The following is a 13,057-nucleotide window of genomic DNA, read 5'->3' as shown; positions in this document are numbered from 1 at the left end:
AAGTTGTAGGCATTGTTGTTGAAGCAAGTGTTGTAGTTTCTAAAGTTATAACTGTTGTTGCAGTTGGAGATTCAGATGAAGTTGGAGCAGATGTCGTAGTAGTGGGCAATGAAGTTGTGGTTGTTGAAGCTGTAGCTGTAGTTTCTGACGTTGTACTTTCTGAAGTTGTAGGCACCACTGTTGAAGTAAGAGGTGTCGTTTCTGTAGTCACTACTGTGGTTGTGGAATCTTGAGTTGTTGTGAGGCCAAGTGATGTTGTGGGTTCAGCTGTAGTTGTAGTGGTTGGAGGTGCAGTTGAAGTTTCTGAAGTTGTAGAAATTGTAGTTGAAAGAACAGTTGAGGTTTCTGGACTAACATTTGTTGTTGTGACAGCTTCAGTTGTTGTGGTTACAGGTAGCATTGAGGTCGGAGCTGTTGTTGTACTGGGTGCTTCAGGGGACGTTGGAACTAATGTAGTAGTGGAAGGTTCAGTTAGGGTTGTTGATGCTGTATTTGTTGTTTGAGTTGCAGTTGTTGTTTCTGAAGTTGTAGGCATTGTTGTCGAAGCGAGTGTTGGAGATTCAGATGAAATTGGAGCTGATGTCGTAGTAGTGGGCAATGAAGTTGTGGTTGTTGAAGCTGTAGCTGTAGTTTCTGATGTTGTACTTTCTGAAGTTGTAGGCACCACTGTTGAAGTAAGAGGTGTTGTTTCTGTAGTCACTACTGTGGATGTGGAATCTTGAGTTGTTGTGAGGCCAAGTGATGTTGTGGGATCAGCTGTAGTTGTGGTGGTTGGAGGTGCAGTTGAAGTTTCTGAAGTTGTAGAAATTGTAGTTGAAACAACAGTTGAGGTTTCTGGACTAACATTTGTTGTTGTGACAGCTTCAGTAGTTGTGGTTACAGGTGGCATTGAGGTCGGAGCTGTTGTTGTACTTGGTGCTTCAGGGGACGTTGGAGCTAATGTAGTAGTGGAAGGTTCAGTTAGGGTTGTTGATGCTGTATTTGTTGTTTGAGTTGCAGTTGTTGTTTCTGAAGTTGTAGGCATTGTTGTCGATGTGAGTGTTGGAGATTCAGATGGAATTGGAGCTGATGTCGTAATAGTGGGTAATGAAGTTGTGGTTGTTGAAGCTGTAGCTGTAGTTTCTGATGTTGTAGTTTCTGAAGTTGTAGGCACCACTGTTGAAGTAAGAGGTGTCGTTTCTGTAGTCACTACTGTGGATGAGGAATCTTGAGCTGTTGTGAGGCCAAGTGATGTTGTGGGATCAGCTGTAGTTGTGGTGGTTGGAGGTGCAGTTGAAGTTTCTGAAGTTGTAGAAATTGTAGTTGAAACAACAGTTGAGGTTTCTGGACTAACATTTGTTGTTGTGACAGCTTCAGTAGTTGTGGTTACAGGTAGCATTGAGGTCGGAGCTGTTGTTGTACTGGGTGCTTCAGAGGATGTTGGAACTAATGTAGTAGTGGAAGGTTCAGTTAGGGTTGTTGATGCTGTATTTGTTGTTTGAGTTGCAGTTGTTGTTTCTGAAGTTGTAGGCATTGTTGTTGAAGCAAGTGTTGTAGTTTCTAAAGTTATAACTGTTGTTGCAGTTGGAGATTCAGATGAAGTTGGAGCTGATGTCGTAGTAGTGGGCAATGAAGTTGTGGTTGATGAAGCTGTAGTTTCTGATGTTGTACTTTCTGAAGTTGTAGGCGCTACTGTTGAAGTAAGATGTGTCGTTTCTGTAGTCACTACTGTGGTTGTGGGATCTTGAGTTGTTGTGAGGCCAAGTGATGTTGTGGGTTCAGGTGTAGTTGTGGTGGTTGGAGGTGCAGTTGAAGTTTCTGAAGTTGTAGAAATTGTAGTTGAAACAACAGTTGAGGTTTCTGGACTAACATTTGTTGTTGTGACAGCTTCAGTAGTTGTGGTTACAGGTGGCATTGTGGTCGGAACTGTTGTTGTACTGGGTGCTTCAGGGGACGTTGGAGCTAATGTAGTAGTGGAAGGTTCAGTTAGGGTTGTTGATGCTGTATTTGTTGTTTGAGTTGCAGTTGTTGTTTCTGAAGTTGTAGGCATTGTTGTTGAAGCAAGTGTTGTAGTTTCTAAAGTTATAACTGTTGTTGCAGTTGGAGATTCAGATGAAGTTGGAGCTGATGTTGTAGTAGTGGGCAATGAAGTTGTGGTTGATGAAGCTGTAGTTTCTGATGTTGTACTTTCTGAAGTTGTAGGCACTACTGTTGAAGTAAGATGTGTCGTTTCTGTAGTCACTACTGTGGTTGTGGGATCTTGAGTTGTTGTGAGGCCAAGTGATGTTGTGGGTTCAGCTGTAGTTGTGGTGGTTGGAGGTGCAGTTGAAGTTTCTGAAGTTGTAGAAATTGTAGTTGAAACAACAGTTGAGGTTTCTGGACTAACATTTGTTGTTGTGACAGCTTCAGTAGTTGTGGTTACAGGTGGCATTGTGGTCGGAACTGTTGTTGTACTGGGTGCTTCAGGGGACGTTGGAGCTAATGTAGTAGTGGAAGGTTCAGTTAGGGTTGTTGATGCTGTATTTGTTGTTTGAGTTGCAGTTGTTGTTTCTGAAGTTGTAGGCATGGTTTCTGCCCTGATTTAAAACAAAATGATATTATATAATATTATACTGTATATAAAACAATAAAATATATATGATATATTTATATATTCCGTGTATAAAATTATATGTATTTATAATTTAGAGAACGTCTCGGGTTATGACTGTAACCCTTGTTCCCTGAGAAAGGAACGAGACACTGCATCGATGACGGCACTTTGGGGAATGCCCTTCGCGTAACGCATCAGAAGTATTAATGAAACTACATGTGACGGCATACACGGAAGCTACAAAGGGATGCCGGCACACAACATAGTTAGCTTCTGCGATGAAGCAAGTCACTCCCAGGCAGGGGAAGGCATGGCGAAGGGACACAGTGTCTCGTTCCCTTCTCAGAGAACAAGGTTTACAGTCGTAACCCGAGACGTTCCCTTTCATGGGAACTCTAACTGTGTCGATAACAACACTTTGGGGAACGAGTACCCACTATGCCACAACGAGCTCTGCCTGTCCTAGTGTGAAGCTGTGCACAGGCACACTTAGGACTAGAGCACTAGAGTGCATGGCGTAGAAGGAATGTCCAGGCTATAAAATCCGATATGTATGAGGGGTGGCCCATCCTGATGCATCGCACACTTCTTGGATCCGGTTCCCTGAAAGGAGGGCTCTAGAGGACGCCATGCCTCTGGTTGAATGAGCCCTCATGGCCAAAGGTGAAGGCAAGCTGTGCACCTGAAAGGCCATAGAGATAACCTGAACGATCCAGTTACTGATGGTCTGTTTGGATCCGGGAAGCTCCTTCTTGGGCGACCTGAAGCACACCAGCAACTGGTCTGACTTCCGCCATGAAGAAGACCTTTGGACATATATTTTGAGAGCTCTGACAGGGCAGAGCAAAATGTCTTTCTTCATCCGCCGTCACGTGAGGTGGAGGATGAAAAGCCTGCAGAACCGTAGGCTGTGCCACATTAGTTGGCACTTTAGGCACATAGCCCAGCCTGGGATGCAAGATAGCCTTAATTTCACCTGGAGCAAACTCCAGGCACCCATGAGATATAGAGAGCACCTGAAGGTCTCCTACTCTCCTCAGAGAAGTAATGGCTAATAAAAAAAGCTACCTTGAGGGTAAGGTTCTTGGCCTCAGCCAACTCCAGAAGTTCGAAGGGGGCCTTTACCAGCCCTTCGAGACCAACTGCCAGGTCCCATGTGGGAACTCTGGTACGAGCTGCAGGTCTCATCCTCCGAGCCCCATGGAGGACATGTACGACAAGCTGATGTCTCCCCAGAGGCCCATCACCCAGAGGAGCATGGAAAGCCGCAATGGCAGCCACGTACACCTTGAGTGTGGATGAGGTAAGACCAACCGAGAAGCGATCTTGGAGGAGCTCCAGCACTGAAGCCAACCGGGCAGTTAACTGGACCCACCTCATGCTCTCTACACCAAGTGGAAACACATTCCACTTTAGGCCGTAAGTTTCCACAGGTCTGGTCGAGGGTGAATATTGAGCCCCCGGCCTGTGGAAGCAGGTTCCTCCTCAGAGGGATCTGCCAAGGATGGCCTGCCAGGAGTGCTATGATGTCTGAAAACCATACCCGGGCCGGCCAATACGGGGCTACTAGAAGTAGGCTGATCCCGTTTCGACGGACCCTCTTCAGAACTCCCGGGAGCAGAGTGAAAAGCGTACAGGCGTAGCCTCAGCCACATCTGTACCATGGCATCCAACCCCAATGGGGCAATGAGAGAAAACCACAGTGGACAGTGGGACGTCCCTCGAGACGCGAACAAATCCACTTCCACTGGGCCGAACCTCTCGCATATCGGGCTCTATTTTAACAATCTGAAATGCAAGTATCAAACGCAAAACGCAAGTAACTTTGTGGGCGGATCTCAAATCTCAAATCTAAAATGGGTTGGTCTGAAGTAGCTTCATTGTTCATAGGTGTGGTTTGGGCGTAACGTGAAATAAACCAATCAGAGCGACATCTCTCATTCCCTTTAAGAGCATGCGCGCTTGTTCCATGGCGGATTGCTATTATAATGGCGGATTTGCCAGGCACACGCCAGGAGCGGTTCACAGCCAAGGAGACCGTCGTTCTCGTTACGGCCATAAAAGACAGAGAAGTGACATTGAGGATAGGAGAAACCCACCCAAATTAGCTTCGGTTAAACAGGCGTATAATAATTTGGGTAAATGTGTAAGCTAGATTTATGCCTATTTTTTCACATCTTCATGGACACAACAATGATTTCCCTCGTGTGTTAATATTTTTCCTTGTAATAATGTATGATTTGCAAAAATGAAAACTGCTGCTTCTGTGTAGATGAGAGAATCAAAGTGTATGCGCGTTGTGCACACGCTACATTGATTATGGCCAAGCATGCGCCCTTAAAACAGCATATGAATAACATGCGCAACGCGCCACTGACTTTAGACTAGGTTTTTCCTGGTATGTGGCGGAATTGTTTTCTAAACCTGCAAAATAGCATCAGGGAATGTTTGCGCTGGAACATGCCTCTTTTCGCTGCACCGCCCCCGGGAGCGCAAGTTCATTCCCCTATTTACCGACGTGCGTCTGTGTAGGGAAAAGTCCGCTGTGCGTGGGTGCAAAATAGGAACGATACATGCGTCGGTGTACAAAGTCAATTGCGCTGGGTACAAGATAGGGGCCATTGACTTTACCACCTCGGTGTGAAGTCTCCATTCCCCAGGCCTCAGCCCCTGCTTCGCCAGTCTGCTCTCTGATTCTGGTCTCCTGGGACTTGCATTGCTCTGCGATATAGCAGTTTCCCCTGGGACCACAGGAGGATCTGATGCGCCAATCTGGATAGAGGTTGTGAATTCAAAACCTCCTGATGAATCAAGTAGGAGACCACCAACACATTGTCTGCGTGGTGACCCCTGAGGTCTGGAAGGAAGCTCCTCAGAGCCCTGCCAGCCCGTGAGGAAGGCGTCTGTCGAAGCGGCTTTCAGGCAACATGACGCTCCCAGCATGGGGCCTTGGGACAGAGACCAAGCTTTTTTCCACAAAGATAGGAAACAAATGCATCTGTGCGTAACCCTGATCATGCGGAACTGGTTCCCCCTCAGGGAAAACCCCTTGATTTTCAACCACCTCTGCAGGGCCCACATGTGCAGCAGGCCGAATGGAATTATGTTGGACGCTGCTGCCATGAGCTCTAGCACTCTTTGAAAGTGTTTTACAGTGATGGCTTGGCCTAGCTTTTATCCTGGACTCGATCCGTGCAGGAGACAATTGTACTCGCATCGTGACCGAGTCCCACACCACTCCCAGGAACGTAGTTCTCTGGGCTGGTGCCAACACGCTCTTTTTCATGTTGAGTCTCAACCCCAAGTTCTGGATGTGGGCAAGGATGACATATCAGTGCCGAACTGCCAGCTCTTGTGACTGGGCCATAATAAGCCAGTCATCGATATAATTTAGCATCCTGATACCCTGAAGCCTCAGCGGAGCTAGAGCTGCATCCATGCATTTGGTAAACGTGCAAGGGGAGAGAGCTAGGCCGAACGGAAGAACCCAATATAGGAACGCTTCGGCCCCGAAAGCGAACCTCAGGAACGTCCTGTGAGATGGAAGGATGGATTTGTGGAAGTATGCGTCCCTTAGATCTATCATGACAAACCAATCCTCAGATTTGATCTGACTCACGATCATGGGAATAGCGAGCATCTTGAACCTGAATCTCCTCAGAGACCGATTCAAATGCCTTAGATCTAAAATTGGCGCAACCCCCCATCCTTCCTGGGAACTATGAACTAGCAGCTGTAGAACCCAGACTCCCTGTCTGGTGGAGGAACATGCTCTATGGCCTCCTTTACCAGCAGGGAGTTTACTTTCCTATTCCAATACCTGACCCTGCACTGGGTCAACTGCAGTTCACACCAACCCGCTGAATTGCAGCCTGTAACCCTTCTCTATTGTGCGCAGGGTCCAAGGAGAAATATCTGGCAGGTCTTGCCATGCTTTGAAATATTCTACTAAGGGAACCAGCCTTTCGGGTTCCCTTAGTATTTGCCTTGGTATTTCCCTTGGTATTTGAGATTCGTTCTCGATCCCCTGAAGCGGCTCTCTGGCAGGTTTGGTTGAAACGATTCTCGATGAGCGGACGCATAAGAGCATTGCATGGTTGAAACGATTCTCGATGAGCGGACGCATAAGAGCATTGCCTGGCCGCAAGCCTGTGGGACAGACAGAGCAGCGTGCGTTCACTGGAAACCGATGTGTCCTGAAGTGCACTTGACGGTGGGATGCAGACATCAATTTCCTGAGGGCTCCCCAGAAGGGAGGCTCTTTCGGTTTCGTTCTTGACACCCTGAAGCGGAGGACCGGCAGGGAATATTTCGAAAACTGTTTCCGATGTGCGGACGCGAACACTGCCTGGCTGTAAGCCTTTGGGACGGACACTGCAGCTTGCATTCGCTGAAAACCAATGTGTCCGGAAGCACACTTGACACTGGATACAAACATTGATTTCCTGAGGGCTCCGCAGAGGAGCGATTCTCGCTCGTCCCTCCACTGGGGGACAGCCCTGCTATTTTCGTCTTGTTTTTGATACCCTGGAGAGGATGACCGGCAGGGATTTTCGATGTGCGGGCGGAACACTGCCTGGCCGCAAGCCTGTGTGGCAGACAGAACAGCGTGCTACGCGCTGCCTCAGCACACGCGAGATTCGAGTCATTCACAATATATTTGGCTTTCAGCTCTCGAGAAGAAAGTCAACGGGCACGAGGCTGAAACACCCGAAAACGCATGGCTGTGCGCGTCGAGATATTTCTTAAAGAACTCAGCCAGCACCCTCAGGAGCTGACTGTGCATGCCTTGCACCCACACAGAATTTTTATTGCAGAGTAGACCTGTAATCTACGCGCTGCCTCGGCAAACGCGAGATCCAAGCCACTAGATTCTGTAATGCAATGCAGACTTTTAATCTACGCGCTGCCTCGGCAAATGCGAGATCCCAGCCACAGAATCTTTATTGCAGAGTAGACCCGTAATCTATGCGCTGCCTCGGCAAACGCGAGATCCGAGCCACTAGATTCTATATTGTAATGCAGACCTTTATTTGAAGTTCTTATGGGACAAACAACAACAAATAGAACAGACAGTTTGACACAGAGCGCTTGCTGAAGAGCAAAAAGCTAACTCTGTTGTGTGCCGGTGTCCCTTTGTTGCTTCCGTGTGTGCCATCACGTTACGTCATGACGCAGAACCAATCAGGATTGGATTAGTTTCATTCATACTTCAGATGCATTACGCTAAGGGCCTTCCCCAAAGTGTCGTCATCGAAGCAGTTCGAGTTCTCTCGAAAGAGAACAAATTGTTTTACATTAGAAAGTCTATGGCTACAAGAACATTTCCAAAACACTAAAAGATCATATAGACACTGCTGGCAGCCTTATTCATTGGTTTAATATTTGTTGTACCGAAAAGCTTTGATGGCGTTGAAGAAAAAAATCATTGTCATTGTGTGTGTGTGTGTGTGTGTGTGTGTGTGTGTGTGTGTGAGTTTGTTTTCATGACAACTGAGGACATTTTTATGATAACACACCTGCAAATGAGGACACTCGGGAAAATAGGTGATATATGAGGACATTTTGGGTGTCCTCATTTTTCAAATGGCTTTAAAAACATACTAAGCAGTGTTTTTTTTTAATGTAAAAATGCAGAATGTTTCCTGTGATGGGTAGGTTTAGGGATAGGGGCAGTGTAAGGGGATAGAATATACAGTTTGTACAGTATAAAAACCATTACGCCTATGGAATGTCCTCACAAATCACATAAACATGGCTGTGTGTGTGTGTGTGTGTGTGTGTGTGTGTGTGTGTGTGTGTGTGCGTGCGTGTGTGTGTATGTTTGTGTGATACATGATTGAGAAATACAAACAATTAATTATAATTCCACTTACTCAGCTCCATGAATTGCACACCACAGGCACACTGTAAAGAGAAACACGGTGCTATATCATTTGTTATAATTTTTGTGTATATCTAGCCAAAAACAAAATAATTCCAAAACAATCTGTAGAACACATATATTATAAAGAGATAATTTTAAGTACTTACATAGGGTGAATACAATTTTCCTAGTGCCATCCTGCTTGGAAAGAAAAAAAATTCTAAAAAAAAAAAAAAAAAATCTGTTATTTTAATTGTTCTACAAAAAACAACCTTATCCTACAGTAAAAGACTGGAATATCTACAAATAAGTATTCTTCCTGATCAGAATAGAAAAGAGGATGCTGTTAAAGAAGGTAAAGAGCCTAGGACAGTTCAATAAAAATGTGCATGAATTGTAACCTTTTTGTGAAATGTGTTTAATGAAATCAAAAGGCTACACAACATAATTGGTTCCATCCACTATTAAAATATAAGCACATAAAGCACAAAAAGCATATTATAAATCGCTAGGCCCCATCTGACCCTTATTGCATCCTCTGGACAAACTAGGTACATTTATGTCTGCTTTCCAGTCTGAGCACTGTGCAATAGCTAGTCATGACTAACTATAGACTGGAGGAGATTTGAACAGCATACATTGACCATATTAGTTTTGGCTGGTACACAATGGAAAATTGTAAATATTCAAATAATTAAATAATTTATTTATATTATAGGCTACTGGCTAGAAGAGTGAACACGACTGAAGAAAGCCATCTCTGAGAGGTCTGCCCGCATGCCTTAATCTATCTCGTAAAGTAGCGTTATGATAACCTTAATTTAATTGCAATAAGTATTGATATGTAAAGCTTGGTACTGCTAATTAGTTAGCATTAATTCCAACGAATCTAACGTTAGCTTTTTATTCCAAATACAACTTGTATTAACAGTAACATTACTATTTTGCCAATAAATACAACTTTAGTTGAGCTCTAATAGCCTATACTGTCATAAACAGAACATAATTAAAGTTTGCTTTTACACACACAAGATGTTCTATGCAATTTCATAATGACAGGGTTTGAAATTAACACCCCATGTGGGTAAAAATTGTGGATCCATTGAAGGGTAACAATGTCAAATCACTAGGCAATTTGGTGGGTTATGTTTCACAAATTATGTTCACTCAATTTGCTGGTGAAGTTTATGCAATCTGCTCAGATTGCTCATGAGCACATTCTCAGCTCATGAGCAGTGTTGGGGTTAATGCTAACGCATTACAAGTAACTTGACTTGAGTTACGTAATCAGATTACTTTTTTCAAGTAACTTAGTTGCATTACTTTTATATTTACAACAAAATATCAGAGTTATTTTTTCAAATAAGTAACGCAAGTTACTCCTCTCCTGTCCCCATGTTGAGAAAAATTGGGAGTAAGTTTAGTAACTAAATGTGAACATGCATTTACTAATCTCACTTGCACAAAAAAAAGATTCTGAAGTACTCAAAATGAATAAAATCAGTGAAATGCAAAATCAGAAAACTATGCAAACATCCAATAATTAAAAATGTTAAATAAAACAAATATTTGTATGCATTTAATCTCACTTTATTGACCAATGTAGCCTACTTGCTGACCTTTGATGATTCAGTTAAACCATAAGAAATAATTACTTTAGATTTTTGGTTTTTATTGCTGAAGTAAGAGTGTTGAACTGTCTTTTCCTGTGTAGCCTACGTCTTCTGTAATCCAGAATGGCAGCACAGCTGAAAGGTTTGTTTGTGCTGCGCCCTCCACTGTAGGCTACACGCGTGAAATTGCGTTATTATTATACCACGTTTGTTGTGTAAGGGCCTTTACATTTGCCCAAAAAATAAAACTTTTTTGTTATTAAAAACAAACAAACAAACCCACCCCAGGTGAGAAAAAATAACGCAAAGTAACGTAACGCATTTCTTTTCTTAAAAAGTGACTAACGCAATTAGTTACTTTTTAAGGGAGAAACTCTATTGTAATGCATAAATTTTCAAAGTAACTTTCCCCAACACTGCTCATGAGTAATATGAATATTAAATATAGTCGAATTGCGCAGCACATGCGCATGTCTGGCTTACTTCAACACAACCGCAGCTAAGCAACAAATAAAGGCGCTCTTTTTTTCTTCTTTGTTTTTTTCTTCTTTGAAAGGATTAGCGCAGACCCAATAAACATAATAATATAGACTAACTATAATAACCCCAGTGTAAAAAGGACAGAACCACCTAGCATATGCGTAATTTGCGGGTGGGACGGGTGGGACATTTGCTAAGGTCGATATTGTCCCCAACACTTTTGATCTCGCGGCACGAATGTACCAATACAAATAAATAAAATATCTCCAGTTAACTACCAGAGCATTCATTTCGTTCGTTTGTTAAATAAGAGGCGATCTAGCGCTGAAATCTGTTGTTTTTTAAATCAAGTGATCAAAGTGCTCGTTGCCGCTGCGATCAGTGGCTCGGATACTGTGTTCTCTTGTGGCTCGCGCACAGTCTTCACTCGGACGCGCGCTTCAATCCGTTGTGGAGACTCTCTATTCGTTCCGGTGAAATTACAACATCGTAATGTTATTGTACATACATCTGATTTATGATTTATGATTTTGTTAGCAACGCTAACGCTACATTTTGTTTAGTTGTCTAATGTTTTGTTTTCAGAATCGTGGGAGAACCATCTGTAGCCTATATAATAGGCTATTTGGCATCTAACTAATTATATTATCACAGTTTCTTAAATTAAAATTTAGAATCTTAGTCTTTATGTAGCCCAGGGTTTGGGACAATAATAATGCATTATAATCCAGGATTCTGAATTTTATTTATTTTATTTTTTATTCTAAAGACGTGGCGTTTCAATCCAGTGTGCGAAGTTCTGTTTAACAAATGTAGGCTATAGCCTAGGCTACTTTGTAGGTATTTAATTGTTATTTTTTATTTAGCTAGCAATAAGTCACAACAGGTTGGAAAAGAGGAAAGAGATCACAAAACAGATTAAGACTTTTAAAATCAATTATTAGTGGATTTAGTATTTAGTTTGATAAGGAGAATCAGTGAAAATAAAGACAATCTTGCGCCATCCAGTCTTTATGCTGCAGATGTCAATAGTTTAAATTATGACAATAATAAATTGTTTAAATTTATTTCAGTCAAAATATTTTCTCTCATAGAGACTTTGGTTTAGTTTACCCCTAAATGTTAATTAATGCATTAACTATCCAAATGTATTAACATGTAGGCTAAGGCTGCCGTTATTCATAGTCTACATGAATCCTCCAGCCGTAGTTAAGGATATCTCTTCATTGTTTCATGATTTGTTCATGTCTTCACTAATCATGAGTTCATGTTGAAGTAGGCTAAGTATTAATTCAGGTATTATTACATTATTCATGTACCTTTCTTGTAAAGTGTTACCATATTGGATATATAGCTTTATAGGCCTTTTTTTAACAGACAACGTTTTCTTTTCTTTTTTGATATCTCTAACGAATATACTAAATTAGAGCACACTATAGCATTATTACATATAATGTAGGCTATATTATAGCATTAAATGTAGGCTAATAATCGAAAACGTGGCATATCAGTCTGCGAACAGAGATGAGTTTAAATGTCATACAAAAACCGCTTAATTGAACGCAGATAAAATTCATTGTTTGATATGTTCATTTATCAGTTCTTTTTTTAAATTAATCAATTCTTTATTTGTCCAGTGTCCTACCGTCTTCCTTTCTTCAAAGTCATAACCATGAAAAAAAGCAAACAATATTCCTGTCGATAGTCCTTGCGATGCTCTATGCGATGCGTTTCAGTTCAAAGTTTAAAGACTGACAAGAAAAAAAATGGGACAGAGTATTTCAAAGGTAGGCTTTGTGACGTCTAAGGTGTGGTAGTGTAACAGGTGCCTAACTAGCCTAACTAGGTGATGAATCTGCAGTGCACAATAGCCTACTAAAGCATCACAATTTCGATATTACTCCACAATAAAGGGTGTAGCAAGTAAAATAGCCTACGTTAAAAAACATTTATTTACGTCGAGTCGAGCCCCAGACAATTTGAGATTGCATTTACTGACAAAGATGATTTAGAGTTTAGACCATTTATTGCTACTATGAATGAACAGGTATCTTAAGTTAGGCTAAATTTTGTGAACATTTGAAGTGAACTACAAAGGGGGCTTGGGGGGATAAAAAAATAAATAATATAGGCCTAGTTCATATTTTCTAATTTGATCTGTCTTATCTTATCATTTAGTATAGGCTATAGAATGAGTAACGCTGTTTGTTGTTAGGATGACAAAAAGTTTTAAAAGTTACATTTTTAGGCAGATACATTTTTAGTCTGTAGCCCACCTTAGCGATCTAACAGCGCTCGTTAGTGTCAAAATGAACACTGAGTTTAGGGCAATCGGTTCGTAGCTCTGCTTCAACTGTGAGATATAATCACGAGGAGCGACCAAAATTTCTAACATGCCAGAAATTCATCCGACCATCTGATTGCCGGTGTGGTGCTGAATTTCGACCAACGCCAAATTATTACACCCCTAGTATTGGTAGGTTTAGGATAAGTTGTGGGGAGGGGTTATAGGCAATCAGGTACTGA

The 13,057-nt window shown here is 42.3% G+C and overlaps 1 protein-coding gene across 1 annotated transcript; it reads right to left on the bottom strand.

The window, feature by feature from the left end:
* Positions 1–263: 263 nt before the first annotated feature.
* LOC311077995 (uncharacterized protein) lies at positions 264–12,284 on the bottom strand (the record flags this gene model as incomplete). The annotated part of the gene is made up of 5 exons (XM_084106642.1): positions 12,177–12,284; positions 8,606–8,658; positions 8,449–8,479; positions 392–2,555; positions 264–350 (listed from the first exon to the last, which is right to left on the bottom strand). Exons 1-5 carry the CDS (start codon positions 12,203–12,205, stop codon positions 264–266), a joined length of 2,364 nt encoding a protein of 787 aa, XP_083962768.1. The 5' UTR covers positions 12,206–12,284.
* Positions 12,285–13,057: the final 773 nt, after the last annotated feature.

This window comes from Abramis brama, assembly GCF_963993115.1.
Source record: "Abramis brama genome assembly, chromosome: 2".
NCBI lineage: Eukaryota > Metazoa > Chordata > Actinopteri > Cypriniformes > Leuciscidae > Abramis > Abramis brama.
Note: the sequence above shows the minus strand (reverse complement) of the source record. Positions and strands in the feature narration are given on the sequence as shown.